At 40.2% G+C, this 18,569-nt stretch overlaps 2 protein-coding genes and 1 pseudogene across 3 annotated transcripts; 2 read left to right on the top strand and 1 right to left on the bottom strand.

The window, feature by feature from the left end:
• Positions 1 to 1,630: 1,630 nt before the first annotated feature.
• LOC117272872 (glyoxal reductase) lies at positions 1,631 to 4,980 on the top strand. Its single transcript, XM_033651997.2, has 6 exons — positions 1,631 to 1,813; positions 2,504 to 2,809; positions 3,018 to 3,163; positions 3,270 to 3,409; positions 3,550 to 3,708; positions 3,830 to 4,980. The coding sequence occupies exons 2-6, from the start codon at positions 2,562 to 2,564 to the stop codon at positions 4,007 to 4,009; spliced, it is 873 nt and encodes a 290-aa protein (XP_033507888.1). The 5' UTR covers positions 1,631 to 1,813; positions 2,504 to 2,561; the 3' UTR covers positions 4,010 to 4,980.
• Positions 4,981 to 5,128: 148 nt separating this feature from the next.
• On the top strand, positions 5,129 to 8,422 carry LOC117246502 (glyoxal reductase-like; annotated as a pseudogene). Its single transcript, XR_013488510.1, has 5 exons — positions 5,129 to 6,696; positions 6,813 to 6,958; positions 7,213 to 7,352; positions 7,485 to 7,643; positions 7,767 to 8,422. The product of XR_013488510.1 is annotated as a glyoxal reductase-like (transcript).
• badb (BCL2 associated agonist of cell death b) lies at positions 8,416 to 15,758 on the bottom strand. Its single transcript, XM_033610120.2, has 4 exons — positions 15,593 to 15,758; positions 14,753 to 14,902; positions 13,599 to 13,819; positions 8,416 to 12,209 (listed from the first exon to the last, which is right to left on the bottom strand). The coding sequence occupies exons 2-4, from the start codon at positions 14,892 to 14,894 to the stop codon at positions 12,072 to 12,074; spliced, it is 501 nt and encodes a 166-aa protein (XP_033466011.1). The 5' UTR covers positions 14,895 to 14,902; positions 15,593 to 15,758; the 3' UTR covers positions 8,416 to 12,071.
• Between the last annotated feature and the right edge of the window lie 2,811 nt (positions 15,759 to 18,569).

The raw sequence follows: 18,569 nt of genomic DNA, 5'->3' as shown, positions 1-18,569 counted from the left end.
TTGTGGTGGTACCCTACTTATTCTATCCCTGTCTTCTCTTTATGTTGGATCTCCTTTTGGCTAAGCTTTGAGTTATGGGATAATTTCGGTATTTTTCAGCCTGGGCCCTGTTTCCCACATGTTTGTGTCCACGTGTCTAATGGGAACAACATTTTTTGAAACTGGTCCTAGTATTGAGTGAGTGGGCAACATCACTTGGACAATTACACATCCTCAATGTCTACTTAAAGTGCTTGTTTTGCCACGGAGGGGCTCAGATTATTCCAAGTGTCTAACAACATTATGGAAAGGATCCCTACAGGGATAAACTTTTGTGCTAAAGAGTACGAACCTTTTTGTGTGACCCAAAACAGCCATGAAATTGCTATCCCCAAACCCACCAGACTCCATTTAATAAACAGTAATTTTAGTGTGTGTATAAAACCAACATATTTTCACATCTAACTAGATGAATAAGGTTTTATTTCTATCAAACCAGAGTTTGTGATTGATGGAACTGTTAAAGAATAACTAAAATGACTTTCATGAGTTAATTTTGTTGTGTGGACTTTTAATGAAGTGTGTTTACATGATAAAATCGCTGTTAATTTAAATGGAGTCCGGTGGGTTTGGCGATGGTGATTGTTAAACAAAAAGGATCTTACTCTTTAACAAAAAAGTTCTATCTCTGTAGGGATCCTTTCCATCATGTTCTCAGACACTTGTAATAACCTGTCAGTGGCAAAAACAAGCGCTTTTAGTGGATGTAAATTGATGATGCACAATTGCCCCATATGATTACATTGCATCCTGTTTCGCTGCTGCCAGCTGCAGTGGTCTCACTCAATACTAGACAAAAACTGCTGTTGCCATTCATCACTTGGACACCAAAAAATGAGAAAATAAGGTCCAGGTTAAAGAAATACCAAAGTTACCCTTTAAACAGCTAGACTGTGTTGACTTGCTCTAACTTGATTGAAAGGGAACACAATGGAGGAAGGAAGAAATGATATAAATTATAAAGATAAGGCTGTGGAGATGTAAAGAACAATGTCTGTCTTGCCTGAAGCTGCTGCCTCCTTTAATCTTGAACTGGTAGATGAAACTATTAGCTTTGAAGAGTCGAGTTTGGGGGAAAATGAGGGAGAAGGCCTGCAGTGGCATGGCTGACCTAATATGGTTTGGGCAACAAAATCAGAAAAACAGATTAATTAACGGACATAATTAAATTAAAATAAGAATACATGGCAACATCAACTGAAATGTTTTATGCTAGCTAACACTGTCAGCTAGCTTTGACAAAATTTAGATACTAAGCCTGCTAAAACCGTCCTGTAACAACTGTTAGAATATTTTGGTCCTTTCCCTCGCTTTAAATTACCGTAATGTCTACAGCAAATTGCGAGTATGAACTTGGCAGGTTGTCCAGCAGGCTAACTTCTCTCCCCTCCAGGACGTCAACAGTTAAAGGCGTTACCGTCAATCAAACCGTTGACTCGTCTCGTGATTCGCCAGACACCGCGAACTCCCGCCTTTTCGTCGCTTGGCCTTCTTTGATTAGCTAGCTCTTCTTCCAATCAGCGGCGTCAGAGAAGGTGTCACTATGGTGACGGCTAAAACCACCCAAACTGTCACATGACTGTCAGCTGACTGCGCGTAGAAGGAAGTAGCAGTTGTAAACGTTCCTCGACTGGAGAGTTACCAGAAGACGGGTTACGTTTGTCTTTTTGTGTACATGACTTTCTGTTCACTGACATTTTTTCTTCATTACGTCAGGTCTTTACCCATTTATGCTCCTCCCCCTTAAAAGAATTCACCTCAAAGGGCCCAAAAGGTGAGTTGAATATATGAATTATCTTTAACAGTGGCATTTAATGGCGTTCCGACCCAGTCTGCTAGACTGTGTAATGTAACAGCTGTGACGTTTCTACGTCGTTATAAATACTGCGTCATCACATGTCAAATTCAGGATCTAGTTGTTTATTTTTAATATTTAATCTGGATCAGAATGGTCCACATTTTGACATCCCATGTTTTGCTTCCCCAAATCACCTAACCCATTTTACTTTTGCGCCGGTGTTTCAAAGCAACATTGGACTGGATCACCCTGATCCAGATACAAACTTTTTAAGATGTCCAAACCCAGATTATCATGGGACTACATGTCACAACGTCAGCAGTCTGCCACCCCATTACAATTACCACTTGTCGCCATAGGTGCCTTAGTTAATGCTTCATTGTGATGGCCAATGTTCTAGCAATGTAACATTGTAATAACAGCCACAGATTGACTTTGCAATGTTCCACCACTGCAAACTGTCACAATGGTTATACTTAAGTATATTTTCAACACTAATGATATGAAAAAGGTGGAAAAAGGCAATTGAAAACCTGCAGAAATCTGTATTACATGTCAGTACTACAGCCGATACATACATCATGCTATACATTCATACATACATCTTTTGGTATTCAAGAACATCTCCCATTTATTCCTCACTGGACTCTTTCTCCTTCTTAACAGTGTTGGGTAGACCAACTAGTCCAGCAGAGTATACAGAAAATAAGTGCCTTCAGACCAGATGTCTTCGTCCCCCACTAACCCTTCTGTCCTCCTAAATACGGGGGTTCAGATGCCCATTCTGGGCTTGGGGACCTACAAGTTAGTGGGTCCTGGAGATGTCTACCGGGCTGTGGACGCAGCGCTGGATGCTGGTTATCGGGCCTTCGACAGTGCAGCTGTCTACCGCAATGAAGCTGACCTGGGCCGAGCCCTGAAGGAGCTCCTGCCCAAACATGGCTTAACCAGAGAGGATGTGTTCATAACCAGGTGACGTTTATAGGTTGTATCCACATGGCTGAATGCATTTATATTACGTTGCTTTGGATGAGAGCGTCAGTCAAATAAATGTTAGGTAATGTCATGTACAGTAGGCTTTCTTGTCCTCTAAGAGAGAGGGGACTGAAGCTCAGTCATGTTTGACTCTCAAACGCACAGTGTACAATTTGCAACAACCCTTTCTTTGTTATCCGCACAGTAAGCTGGGCCCCAAGGATCAGGGTGACAGAGCCATGGAAGGAGCCCTTCACAGCCTGTCTCAGCTGGACTTGGGTTACATTGACCTCTACCTGATCCACTGGCCTGGCACACAGGGTCTGGTAGTGGGTGACCAACGCAACCCAGGTAAACTAAAGATAAGATTCAAGCTGTCTTCTCACTTTCCTCCTCCACAATGTAGTTGCACTTGAGCAACACTGATGTAGAGGTCCTTATTAATATTTGATTCCAGGCAATCGAGCTCAGAGTTGGGTCACACTGGAGGAGCTGCATGCTCAGGGGAAGCTGAAAGCCATAGGAGTGTCCAACTACACACCAGCACACATGAGAGAACTGATGCAGAGCTGCAAAATCCCTCCTGCAGTGCTCCAGGTATGACACAGAGTGAGTGATTGAAGGAGGACGAATGATAAACATAATGGTCCATAAATACAGAATAAAAAGAGAAAATAATCATGGACTCTATTTTTGAAAGAGCCCATGCAGTGTTTTTATTGCTGTTGTTTGTCCAGGTGGAGTTTCACCCAAGGCTGTGCCAGACAGAGCTGAGGAGTGTTTGTAAGGAGTATGGAGTGTGTTTCCAAGCGTACTCCTCCTTAGGGCAAGGAGACCTGGTCACTGACCCTGTGGTCATGGAGGTGGCAAAGAACTGTGATCGCACACCTGCACAGGTTATCACACAAAGCATTTTGATTAACAGTCTTTTTGGGTCTAATACCTTCTCTATGTTCAATCAATAATTCTTTGAGCACAAACACTTGGGAGACATTTCTGCCTTTCTTTACCCTCCAGGTCCTGTTGCGCTGGGCTGTGCAGCAGGGCGTCCCAGTGCTGCCCAAGTCGTCCAATCCAGACAGAATAAAGGACAATGCCAGGCTTTTTGATTTCACACTGAGTGACACAGACATGGACAGACTTTCAGCTTTGGACTGTGAACACAAGTATTGCTGGGATCCATCAGCAGTGGCTTGATCAATCACTAAGGGAACACACATTGTCTTCCACGATGCCTCTTTAATGCTGCTGTTCTTCACCTCTGACTGGCAGTGATGCAGCGGCGGTCTGTTTAGACACAGACAGCTGAGTTACATAACAAATGCACTGGGGGGGGAAGTACTGATTTAGGTTAATGTATGTACCTAGTTATTTAAGAGTAACATGTTGGACAACACTGGCCAATACGTTGTCCTGTTTGTGAGCCATATGCCATAACATACCAAGAGCATTTCTAGGCAGTACCTATAAGTGTGTTTCCTGCTGACTAAAAAATTATTTACTGTGCCATCATTTTGAGACTATCAGTATTACCATGCATGTTGCCTCATACTGTTCCTTAACGGTACTCTTACAAAGTAGTGTTATGACTTTTGCGTTCTGGCTTTCTCATTTGAAATGTCTATGAAATACAACAAATTTGCTATTGTAAAATTATGAAATGTTCGTAAGTGTCATTTGTAACGGAGACATTTGAGACATTACAGAAGAGACTCACTTTAAAATCACTAAAATGATTTATTCAGGACAGCATATACCAGAAGTTTCACAGCTGTAAAGAAAATACATCTTGTCTGAATGTGCAGATAACCAGCTTTGAAGAACTGTGTTTTAGGGTGAAGGAAGGAGGAGGCCTGCAGTGGCAATGATCACCTAAATGTTATCAGAATCAAACAGAAACTAAAGAGATTAATTTATAATTGATTGATTGTTGGTTCAGAGGGCAACTAAAATACAGAGTGTTAACATTACTGATGATATTTAATTGGTTTAGCTAGCTAGTTAGGACACATTAATTTTTTTCATTTTTAATTTAACTTTATTTTGATAAATTCAGTATTACGCATACTTGTAGGAATATTGATAACTACATTCTTTCAAACAATATAAACATATTCAAAACAAATTCAAAAGAAGGCTATATTAATGCTCAATAAAAAAAATAAAAAGATAATACATGTCCATGGTAAAAAATAAATGTATTTAACCATTTGAAACCTGAGCAACTGTCTTGGTTTCTTTCAAAAACATGGGAAGAAGGCAATGAGCAACAAAAGTGGAGATGACCCCCCAAAAATAGCAAGAAATTAATAAAATGATAGAATTAAAAACAAGAAAATTAGTAACAAAAAAGGAAAAAGGAAAGGAAAGTTAAAAACAAACAAGGAAATGACCTGTAAAAAGAGCTTTAAAATGATAATAAGTCTGACATAAAATCTTAAATATGTTATACTGATAATTAGAATAATAGTTTTCCCTAGCTTTTTTAAAATACTTTTCTAAATCTATTACTTTTTTTGCATTTTGTGCAACATTTCATACTAAGTTGCTCAAATGCCTTTTTCCCCCATGTTTATGAAATAAATTGCACCAATTTGCTCAGGGTTCAGAGGTTTGAATACTTGTGAAAGGTGTCTAAAAGCGGCACAAGAAAAGTGATATCGCTCTAAGGCAGGGTATTTTGAGACTCCCTCAGCAATTCACACAGTAAACCCATGCTGTAGCAAAACAAACTCAGTGCATGAATAACAGAAAACAATTCCATCTTAGTCAAAATACCAGAAATTGTGACTTAGTTTGACTGATGTTTTGTATTTGTGCATCAGTTAATATTTGTATAGACGAAAGATACTTGTTTTATTAATTTCTGATCCAATAATAATGAGGGTGTCTGATTTCCCATTTACATGAATGAAGATTTAGTGTGCATCAAAACGTGATATTTTCTATTTTAATAATTAGCCAATCATTAATATTTTGCCAACGAAGTGCCTCATATGAGTAAACGCAACATTTACATATCTAATAACAGAAATTGTTGGTTTTCTCTCCCGCTCTGTCTGTCTTCTTTCTTCTTCTCCTGATTGGCCAATGCAAGTTTCCGCTTTCCTGTTTCTTTGCCTTCTTTTCGATGTTCGTCAAATCAGCGGCGACATACAGGCGTCACATGACTCATCTTACCGCGTGCAGCGGAAATAGTACGCTAGTTGTAAACATTGCTTTACTTTACTGATATTTATCACCTATTTATTCACTTGTCCTTAAAGAGAATTCATCTGAAAGGGCCCAAGTGGTGAGATATAAATATTAATTTACTGCAACGGTGACATTTAATGGCGTTCTCACTCAGCTCCCTCCCTAAGAACTTGTTGTAACAATATTTAAACTTAGAGCTATACTGTGACGTCCCAGCGTTTAAAACACTACGTATCATACAATGTTAGTACTCACTGTCACACACACTACCACATTGGACTCAGTGGAAATAGAAAACCTGTCTTCACCTAGTGCAGTCCAATACAAACCTGTTACTGATATACTAAAATCTCCCATTTACCCCTCACTAAATTCACTCTCCCTCCACATAGTCTTCAGTAGAACAAACAGTCTAAATACAGGGTGTGAAGAAAATAGATGATGTCTTCGTCCCCCACTACCCCTTCTGTCCTCCTAAATACGGGGGTTCAGATGCCCATCCTGGGTTTGGGGACCTACAAGTTAGTGGGTCCTGAAGACGTCTGCTGGGCTGTGGATGCAGCGCTGGTTGCTGGTTATCGGGCCTTTGACAGTGCAGCCATTTATGAGAATGAAGCTGACCTGGGCTGAGCCCTGAAGGAGCTCCTGCCCAAACATGGCTTAACCAGAGAGGATGTGTTTATCACCAGGTGACGTATTTAAGCTCATACGGCTTCCTAAAGAGCATGGCAAGTCTTTATAAACGTGACCTTTGATGTATTATGATACACAGTGTACAGTTCTCAATATCTCTTTCTCCCTGCAGTAAACTGGGCTCAATGGATCAAGGTGACAGAGCCATGGAAGGAGCCCTTCACAGCCTGTCTCAGCTGGACTTGGGTTACATTGACCTCTACCTGATTCACTGGCCTGGCACACGAGGTCTGGATGTGGCTGACCAACGCAACCAAAGTAAAGAGTTCAGATTGAGTCATTGTTTTCTGTCATGTACCAAAACGTCACAACTGTGTATACCTGTATGTACATTTATGTTAAAAGTAGATGCAAAGCATTTGGAGTAAGTCTTTGCTTTAGCCATATGTATGTAGTGTTTTAGAAATAAATGCTCCACTAAGATTCAAGCTGTGCTCTAACTTTCCTCCTCCATTTTGTAGTGGCACTTGAGCAACACTGATGGTGAGGTCCTAATAAACATTTGATTCCAGGCAATCGAGCTCAGAGTTGGGTCACACTGGAGGAGCTGCATGCTCAGGGGAAGCTGAAGGCCATAGGAGTGTCCAACTACACACCAGCACACATGAGAGAACTGATGCAGAGCTGCAAAATCCCTCCTGCAGTGCTCCAGGTATAATGTATCACAGTGAAGGACGGATTACATATTATACATAAAAAGGACACAAATGAAAGAGATAAAAGTTTAATGCACTCAGTTTTCAAAAGTGCCAATGAGGTGTTTTTGTTGCTGTCATTTGTCCAGGTGGAGTTTCACCCAAGGCTGTGCCAGACAGAGCTGAGGAGTGTGTGTAAGGAGTATGGAGTGTGTTTCCAAGCATACTCCTCCTTAGGGAAAGGAGACCTGGTCAATGACCCTGTGGTCATGGAGGTGGCAAAGAACTGTGATCGCACACCTGCACAGGTAAACACACACACAAAGTATCTTACCATCTTTCTTTGCCAGCCCCTCCTGCTCAGTGTTCAGTAAACATTGTTTTAAAATCAGAAACACTTGGAAAATATTTAGCTCTTTTTTACCCTCCAGGTCCTGTTGCGCTGGGCTGTGCAGCAGGGCGTCCCAGTGCTGCCCAAGTCGTCCAATCCAGACAGAATAAAGGACAATGCCAGGCTTTTTGACTTCACACTGAGTGACACAGACATGGACAGACTGTCAGCTTTGGACTGTGGGCGAAAGTACTGCTGGGATGCATCAAACGTGGTTTGATAGACCACAAGTTGTCTTCCATGATGCCTCTTTAATGCTGCTGTTCTCCATCTCTGACTGGCAGTGATGCAGCGGTGGGAAAACACCACCAGAAAACTTGGGAAATTGGAGTTTAGACACTTGAACAACTGGGCTAATGTATTGAGGATTTAGGTCAATGTATGTTCATCAGTATCTGAGAATTCAAGTAACATTTTGGTTAACATTTGCCAATACACTGTCTTGTCTAATGTGACACATATGCCATTTAGTTTGTACCTACTGACCAAAACAGTGTTTGCTGTTGTTAACACATCTGACATGTGCCATATTCTAGTTCCATACTGAAAGTAATATTATGTCTTTTGTGTTCTAGCTTTTCCATTTGAATTGTTTACCACAATTTTGCAATGATGAAATTATGACATTTTCAAAGTGTCCCTCATACCGGAGAATATTTAAGAATGACATAAGAAACTCACTTCAAAACCACTCTTAAAATTATTTATTCAGAAACAGCATATACCAGAAGTTTCACAGCTGTAGAGAAAATTTACAAAAGTCATTAAAAAGTGAAAAGGAATCCAACAAAAAAAGACAGATATATTAGAATTCAATTTTCTCCACACACATCTCCAGATTCAAGTAATACCAAGGTATGGTTGCAAAACTCCAGGTGCCCAGGCAGGTTTTTCTTCTGGGATGTGTTCACTGTCATAAATGTTAAAAAAAAAAAAAGGCAAAACCACAACATGACTTCCTCTGAAATGGGTTTTCCAGCATTAGCCATTATAATGTATTTTCACAGTTGTGACAGTGAACACACCACCACACTATTGTGCTTTTTTTCCTTGCGCGTAATATTTGACAGCGAGCTGTGAAGTTTAAGGCGGTAATTAGGTAAACAGACAAAGGCTGGTTATGTGGTGTCACATTTCAGGTTACAGCATGTTCAAGGCAGTTTAATGATATACTCTTTTGAATTCCATACTCATATGTGGCCTCAAGCTCTCAACACCATGTACATGTTCTCTGCCAGCTGATTCAACTGTACTATTTGTGTTAAAGTACAGATACAGGACTACTGGGGGTGACAGCTATGTTGCTATGACAGCACAATTACTTAAAACACTCATTCCTGATTTCTCTGTTGATGTGTGTGAGAAATCCAATATCATAAAAGTCTAACTGTATTTATTATTTGGGAGCTTTACACCAGATACTTATTCACTTTAAAGGGTTGGCAAAATGTTTGCGCAAATTAGTCTTACACAGTCAGGGTGATGCATATGTTACCAAACATATGGTAGACTTGGATGAATCTTAAAAAAGGTGGTGCCATTCAGATTGTCTAGAATTCTCAGATTTTAAGTGGTCCGTAACCGAGTTTAAAAGCCATAAAAAAGTTTTAAAGACGATACAAATGCATCCAATTAGCCTGCACACCCAAACACTTCACAACTCAACCCTACAAGTCGAGAGGAAGAGAGTAAGACACAAGTAGAACAAACCCATTACCATTTTCAATAATCACATATCGATAAACAAGTCACTAATAGCCTTATCATATATACCAAGTGCAGAAATGCTGATCTTAGTTTATAATTAATAATATGAATAAATAATAAATCCCATATGTGCCAAGTAGTCCTTAAAAGCCTGAATATAATACATCAAAAGCAAGTCCTGCATCAGATCAGCACTCCTAGACCTAAGGCTTGACAGATTACAATCCCCTTTTATTCACATCCCAGTGCAGATCAAAGTAAACAGCCCACATTTGAACTAAGGCTGTGTTCAGACTGCAGGCAAATCCGATCAAATCATTCAAACATACTGTCTGAACTGTTACTTGCAAGTGATCAGATCAGATTTGTGTGTCCTGACATCACTAACCTATCAGCATGGGCTGTTGTATTAACAACACAGGCGTCAGTAACCACATAGGTACACTGGTGATGCCACTTTCCTACATAGAAGCATGAGAAATGGAGGTCTATCATTTTGCCCTCCAAACAGTGGTACCAATTTATTTCGGCATCTGTCCACAAACTGTTGTTCTTCATGTTGCCCTCCATAGCGCAGTCTGAATAAGTGATTTTCCAAAACAAACTCCACAAATAGTTTGGAAAAGTGAAGTCTGAATCCCTTCTAGTTGTGTTTAAATCTGACTAGGCTCACTAAATCCATCTTAGAAATGCACTGGGATGTAAATAAATGGCGCAAAAAGTATGGAAGCAATTAACAGACATAGGTATTTGAATCTTAACTGCCAATGAATACTTAATGTTGAAACTTAAACGCCACTTATTTCATAGCATTGAAATATATATATATATATTTTTTGATTTGCAATTTCAAAAGGTGAATTGGAATTTTTCCCAACAAATTTAGATCCCACATTTAAGTTTCAGAATTTAAAAATAAAATAGATTCAGGTTGCTCAAATTGGATTGGTCCAATTCAGATCTAAAACTCTGAATTTATTTAAAAAAAAAAAAAAAAACATGACAGGATAGGCTATAAAGCTTGGATGTTTTGACCAATTACATATGACTGATGTTCTATTTGAATTTTTCAACTTGAATTTTCAGATCTGAATTTGACCAGTAGAGTTTGAGCAACCTGAATCTGTTTTTGAAATTCACATGTTTGGATCTGAATTTGTGAACATAACATATTTTTAAAACCCCCAAAATATATTCAAATTCAGCTTTTGAAATTACAAATCACGAAATTTCGTATTAAATTTCAAAGAGGTTAATTCAGAAACAATACATTTAGATAAATGGTTTTTAAAGTAAAATATTGCAATGATATGAATTCAAATGTCAATATCAAGTATTCAGTGGCTGTTGAAATCAAAATGTCTCTCATATACTTCCGTAAAAAGGCTCGTGTGTTGGCTCCTTGTACAGCAGTTAATTCATCCCTACCCACGTCTTTAAATATGCACATAACATTTATCACAACAGCCATGGATTGTACACTGCCTATTGCTAGGTTGGCCAAACTTATTAAATAGCATGGTAACCTTGTAAAATAGGAACTTGTAAAATAAAATTCTGGCTAAACCACGTAGTCAATAACCCCACCCCTGCAATTTGATAAAATATTAACAAAATATTTACACATAAAAGCTCCAAAGTCTGTTTTTTTTTTTTTTTTTGCTCACCCAAGGCTTTAAAAAGATAGATTCATATTGGTTTGTGCTTTTATATGTATGTTTAATGTCTTCAGATATAATCTAACCCTGAAGTTTTACAAAAGATAGTATTTCTGCATCATCAGAGATTGTCTTTGTACAAGATTGTTCTTCTTTTGATAAATTTGAGATATAAAGCAGTTAATGATAGTCAAGTACAGTTGTTTCAATGGTACTGGTTTACAGGTAGTAAAACAGGAAGCTGGATGAAGGGCCGAGCTGAATACTTTAAAAAATCCTTCCCTTTTACACTCTTTCCTCTGATGCTTGTAGATATTTGGCACACATTTACAGTGGTCTCCACGAGCTTTGTGTTTGTCGTGCACAAACATTTGGAGCAAAACAAGCATTAATAACACACTGACATTGGTTTCCTCACGAAAATGAGGAAGGAAATTCTAACAGCATTCAAGGAGGCCTCAAACAGTCGGGTGTTTTGATTTCAGTGATCTCTCCATCTACAGCATATTGCATAGTGTCGATGGGAGAGATAACTTTTAACTGAGTGGTCACTGCTTCAATCCACTTATTTGCTAGTCTTTCTTTGTGTCCTCAAGAGATCATCTCTCCTCCCTCAGCCTGCCATTTTATCCATTCTATGGGATTCAGATAGCTAACAGTTTATCCTCACGCCTGACTTACTTTTACCATGTCACAGTGGGCTGCCCAGAAATATTGTTAACATCACAACCAACACAATACAAAAAATTCATTTAAATGTGGTTACCAATGACGTATAAAAATGACACGACTACGATGGGACACTTAGCCATCCACTTAGCCATGCCTTCGTGTTTGGATCTCTCTCGCTCTTGTTCAGCCCAGCTTTTCTTCTGGTCCTTCCCAGAGCAGGTCTTTTTTGTTCTCTTGGCTTCCCCGTTGCTTTTCTCTCAATTTTATCGATTCCTCCGTTCAGCAAAGCTTGTGTCCTCTCTCAGTGTCTATTCAGTGCGGTGAGTGTGGTTATCATGGTGGTTGCTCTCTCCCTCCATCTCCTGGTGACTGAAGAGGTAGCTCCACCAGCTCTTGGAGTGGTGCATCTGTTTGGCCGTCCCAGCACTCTTCACCTTCCTCATTTCCTGCATGAAACAGACACAGTGTTAAGTTAAATATAAACAAATCAGTTCTCTTAAGCCCCTCTCCCACGGTACAAAAAACCTACGCTACCATCTGGTTTTTGTATGCAACTGGAAAGGTTCCAGTCAGCACTGACACCTGGGTCAAATGATTCTGCAATAGTCATAAGTATTTATTGGCTCCTACTCAATATAACACACACCCTTTACTGGCAAGATGCAATGACGTGCTACCATAGAATACCATCCATCTTCGTCCAAGCAGCACTCAAACATCATTCCAAATTAGTCTTCACCTTTGCTTTGTACTGTTCACTAACCTGTTCTCTGACTAGATGTGACATTGGACATGACACACCAATAATAATAATAAAAAAAACTCTGCTGCAGAGTTGTGTACATGGCTCAAGTCTATTGGCAATGTGAAAGGAGTCGCCTATTTTTAACAGGTTTTCCCAAGTCTATTTTGGTGGAAAAAGCTAACTTTGTTTTAGGACCCATGACAAGGTGGCTATGAAGTCCCGTCATTATGCCGCCTTTGCTTTTTTCACGCATAACCAAACAGTGGTGGCATTATGCCGCTCCAGTGTGCGATTTTAGACAGCATGCTGACATTCCAGAAGCAAAAGAGACATGAAAGGAATGATGTGTAACACAACAGTGCTGGCGTCAGTATGACAAACAACATACGCATCAGCGGCACTTTCTTAACAATAACATGGCAGTAGCATCATTTATTGTCCCTGTTATGAGGAAGTTAATCTCATCCCCTGCTTGGAGGGTAAGCTCCCGGACCTTGTTGTTTTCCCAATTTGCGGACATAATTAGTTGCTGTACTTTTTTGAGTTAGCTGCTAACTGCTTTTGAAATCTTCTGTAAGCAGGTCGCACACGTGACACGACGTCAAATGGTCACACCTGTCCTATCCATTTTCCTGTCCTGCTGGCTGTACCTTTTACACAGACGTCTATTCGGCGCTGTTACTAACTCAGTTTCTGGCTTTTTAGTTGACACAACTCTTGTTTCCTCTGAACCTTTTATAGAGAACGCTGAGGCTGAATAACTGCAAGGAACAGGCAGTGTAAAAGGGGCTATGGCCTGATCCTTTTCCTTGACCACAACGACATCTAAACATCAGACTGGCAATACGTCATCTAGAGTAATCTTTGATCTAACGCTTAGGTTATTAGACATGTTGCTAAAACAAATGTTTGTTTAACAAGAAATAAATGCATAAAGGGCGCTTTGTGAAGTACCCATATGTGCCGGTTTGATGTACTATCACCACCTTTAAATCACTCTTATCATACCATTGTTTCCCCTTTTCCCCATCTCTCTTTTTCTAACCCCCTTTTAACCTCTCTTCCATTCTCTCACCCCCCTCATTCTCACCCCTTTATCTAGCAGGCTGTCAAACTCGTCGCTCATCCTTCGGAGCTGCCGTCCATATTTCTTGGCTGCCCACAAAGCAGGTGGAGCTGACTTGGACCGCCCCCTGAATGGAAAGCCGTCAGTGGGCGTGCCCGCCTCGTCTTCCCCCCTAGCCTGGAGCTCCTCATCTCTGGAGACAGTGGAAGCATGGGACTCTGAGTTCAGCCTGATTCGACCAGTTGCTACGGGAGACAAAGGTGAGAGGGGTTTACAACATCTCACAGGAACATGATTAGATCAACTGAAGGTGGGGGAAGGAGAATGATGAGGAAATAAAATAGAAATGGAGGAAAAGTAATCACTGGTTATTACTGGAAGAACTTCAAAAGCATAAAACTATGTGGATAAAATGCATAACATCTCTCTTTACTGCTTTGAATAGAGATAGAACTCTTATGCAAAATAGATTAGCATACATTTTAATGTCCCAAAGTACATCACAGTCGAGAAGCAGCAGATGTGATTAGTGCAAAATGAAGCCTAGGTAGATAAGGCCAAGACATGGCAGGACAAAATGGGGGTATAAACAGACTGATGTTGGAGAAAGCAATGACTAAGTGGACAGAAGCACTGACATCAAATGTTTTTTCTCTTTTTTTGTCAAGGAATAGGAACCGCAGACATCAAAAAACTGCAAATATTTTTAATAACAGGCAAACGAGAAGTTGTGGGTTTAACTATACACCTATGCCCTGATGAATTTTATCATATTGTCATGATATGCTGACACACACTGTATGTGAAGTTGGAATACTTGGGGATCTTTAATAACAAACTAATGCTGTTGAGCACATATACTGCTGATAACTGGGACAGAAATACAAACTGTTTTTTTTCTGTCTGACAGAGACTTCTGTCTGTGCCAATCTCCTTTTATGAGAAAGGGTGTTGACAGATGGGGCACGTTTGTCTAAAAGTGAATGCTCCCAGTAACAGGCAGAAGGGTAAATGTAGTAAAAAAAAAAGAAAATACACTTTGAGTCCCATCTGGAGCAGGTTGTGGTTAAGGATGCTCAAACATTGGCAGGTAAAGTATAACAATGCTGAGGTAATCCCAGTAGCCCTGTTGCCAAATGTTCTACTCTGCATTCCCACAATTCTCTGAGGTTTCCTACCTGGTGTTCTGAGCTCAGGCAGGGTGAGGGAGTGGCGTTGGCCAAGCTGCTGCTCTTGCTTGGTGGATAGTTGATTATTTTCTCCTTCTACCTCCTCAGATGGGTCTGAATCGCTGTCTGATATAGTGAAGTGTGCAGACATCGTGACATCTGGGGAAGTAGGGTTCACGAAAAATTAGACGTAAGAAGGCAGTAAACCCCCAAATCACTGTATATTGCAGACAGGAAAATGTCCATAAGTAGATACTGTACACAAAGCATCGGTAATAGGTGTCAGTGTAATTAAGACCACAGTTGGCTAATATTAGTGTTGCCCTGCAGAACTAGAAACACATATTATCCATTCAAATGACTTGATCAAAACAACACTTGTTCCCATGAGGCTAAAAAGAACAGCAAGGTGCAAAAAAGTGCCTGTAAGGCCATCGTGATGCAATTTTACTGTCAAACAACACGTTGGCTAATTATTCAAGAATCATAAAATGGCATCATCCATTGTATCGCTGATGCTGCCCCTATCTAACACACCCAGCAGGCTATCTGTTTCTCTTTGCTGTCCCTGCTATTAGCCAGTCCAAAGGTATTCACAGTGTAACAACCGGTGAGATAACCGACTTGTTTTGACAGCACGGACCCACATTTGATGCAATTAACGCCTTGCTGTTACTCTGTCAGTAAAACAAGACAACACACCTTCCTCTCCGGTCAACACACTGACTCGCTTGTTTTGTTGTTGTTGACTGAAGAGGACAAAAGAAACTTCCTAGAGGGCGGAAGCTGCTCGGAAGCTAACTTAGCTAACGAAGTACGCGCAAAAAAAAAATGAATATGTATCCTTACCCGAAATGTTTATAGCGTGAGCCCGGAAAGTGCGAGTGTGTCCTTAGTTGGCCTCGTGCGGCCGCAGCTGTTGTTTTTGTTATCGGCGTCTTGGTCTTTTTACTGTACAATACAGTTTAGCTGCTCGCTCACCCAATCGCCGCGCGTCAATGCACCGCCGCTGCGCGCTGACGTCACTGTTGCGAGCTAGGACTGGGCTGGGGCTTTGTTTGTCTCACCGGCTTACCGTAATGTGCAGTGTAGAGGCGCAGCTGTATTTCATGTGGCCAGAAGTCAGGCCAAACCCATCTGTTTACATTTCAATCAGTGGTGTACAAACAGAGTACAAAGTCTGGAGCTGCTCAGACCGTTTTTTAAAAATTCTATTTAACCTTTATTTAACAAGGAAGTCCCATTGAGATTGAAAATCTGTTTTACAAGAGAAACCTGGTCAAGGTAGCAGCCAATCAAAACACATTTAAAATGCAACAAATACAACATATAAAACAAAAATCCACAATAAAACAACAACTATTCAAACACAGTGGCCTCTCAAGAAAAACAAGCACATGTCTCTGTCACCACATTCTTTATGATGCCCTTAAATTCATTAATGGATATAAGTGTTTCTAATTTTAGATCTTTTTGGAGATTGTTCCATGTCCACGGTGCACAGTAGGAAAATGCAGTTTTCCCCAGATCTGTTAAAACACCTGGAGGAGCGTAGCTGGTAACTACCAGAGCTGACTCACATAAGGGTGCAGAGGTAGGCCGGAAGTTTGCCCAATATTGCTTTATAGATAAAAATATACCAGTGCTGTTGTCTGTGATTGGTGAATGACGTCCAACCCACCAAATCATAAAGAATGCAGTGATGAGTAAGTGACTTACTATTTGTAATAAAACGTAGAGATGCATGTTAGACTGAATCAAGGCTACGTAAAATGGTGGAGGTTGCATGCATATACAATATGTCGCCACAATAAATGGGAGCCTGATTTTGTGAACCACACGATGTTTACTTTCTTATTATAACCAGAGCTTTATTCTATTGTAGTGTTCTCAATTCTGAAAGAGAAAATGTACCCATATACTCAGATCATTCCCCTGGGTGCTCTCACTGTCATCTATAACATCTTTCCCAATTCATTGTTTTATACCCTATAACACCACAAATTTGACTTTTAGCACTCTAGTTTTTGGATTTGGGAGTTGTTCATTTTCACTAATATTTCCAGACTTTTTTAGACCACTGGAAAAACATGTAAATCTGAATCTGCTAATTTACTAGCAGTTTTAGCTGCCCAGTAAATGTAGTGGATTCAAAAGTTGCCTCATAAATGTAGTGGAGTAGAAGTAAAAGATAACATAAAATGAAAATACTAAACTGTAGGCTTCTTGTTCTTGTGTTTCTGATCATATCACATGATCGTCCTCAGCAGATTGAATAAAAGACTTGTTTGTGCTAGCTTTAACGCTGAGCTTCATTCTGTATTCTTGATCTTGGAAAAAGAAGCTGACAAAAAAAATACATACAGACAATCTTGAAAATACTTGTTTGGCCTTGGGTCATTGAAGATTTGTCCTATAGACTCGCCCTTTCTTTCTCTCTGAAAGGAATTTGCAGACAGCAAAAAAACTGAGGCTAAAGGTGAATTGAAGGGAACAGACAGGGAGGGCAGAACCCATGTTACACAACAGTTATGTGAGTTTTGCTTTCGTCAGATGTTGAGGCTGATAAGGAGAGGGTGGGGCAGGAGCCAATATGCATGCGGATGTAAACACAGATTATACGGTCTCTCACTGAGCATGACGTAGCCATATAATCATCCTGTAAAGTAATTTTAATTGATTCATATTTGTGGTAAGACATGTTAAACATCCACTGAACTGATAACAAGAAGGATGACAGGCTTTAACACTGTTAAATCATGTCATATGTTCTTTTTCCCTGTCTTTTCTCCTCTTCCTTCCTGAGACGAAGAGGATAGACCCTGATCAGTTAGCTGTCATATCTTGTGTGAGCAGCAGGTGGAGAGGCAGGACAGCAAACTGCTCTGCTCTGAGTTTTGCTGAGCTGTGTTCCTCTTTGGTCACACTGCCTCATCTCCTGTCACAGGTTTTGTGGTTTCCTGCGAAATAAAAGGGAAAAAATCCCATATGTTTAGTTCCATGTTTAATTGCATTGGACTGATGTAATAACACATTTTACAACATGTGGAAAAGGTTTCATCATGTCAGGGTTGAAGTAGCACGTGCAAATTGCATTATAAAATCTACGTCAACAGGAAAAATACCGTGTTTCTCATTTCCACAAAAAGCTGATGCTGCAGAAATAATGTTTTTTTCCAGCGTGCTGCTTACAAAGAAACATGTCCTCTGTCTCGTATTGTTTGTTCAGGATCATTTCAGTAGAGCAATACTGCATATGGGGTGTGCATGGCACTGTGCACCCTCCTCTGATTGTCTCTCTACTTGCACTTTCCTCACATCAGCGCAGGAGAGTCAACCATGTAATTATCTACCATTTATATCTGCTTCTGTTCCTCCTCTACATCATTCTTCTCTCTCAACCCTCTGGCATTAAGAACCTCTTGTGAGGTGAGAAACAAAATTAGTCTATTTTGCAAAGTCAGTAAGTGACACTCGAGGAGGAGGAGCTGGACTATTTTGGTGGAAACTGTGACGGGATTCAAGGCGATGCCATGCAGCTTCTTATAATTCAGTGTATCCAAATAGAACTAATGTGAGTTTCTAAGATTAGACAAACAGAGTCCGCACAGTCAGCTCTTGGTGTAAGGATGGAGCAGCTCTAGAAAATGACTGTAGAGACTCGCCTCTTTTGAACTCTGTTTTCGGAGGGATTATAGAAATAATACATGAGAGTTCTCTTTTTGGTTGGATTCGGTTGCCATTTGAGAACCATATTATCCATTTTAATCTGTATGTGTATGAGTGTGTGTGAGTAAAGCCATGTGCACTGTGTTTGCAGTATTTA

The sequence above is a fragment of the Epinephelus lanceolatus genome, chromosome 22 (genome assembly GCF_041903045.1).
Source record: "Epinephelus lanceolatus isolate andai-2023 chromosome 22, ASM4190304v1, whole genome shotgun sequence".
NCBI classification, from domain to species: domain Eukaryota; kingdom Metazoa; phylum Chordata; class Actinopteri; order Perciformes; family Serranidae; genus Epinephelus; species Epinephelus lanceolatus.
Note: the sequence above shows the minus strand (reverse complement) of the source record. Positions and strands in the feature narration are given on the sequence as shown.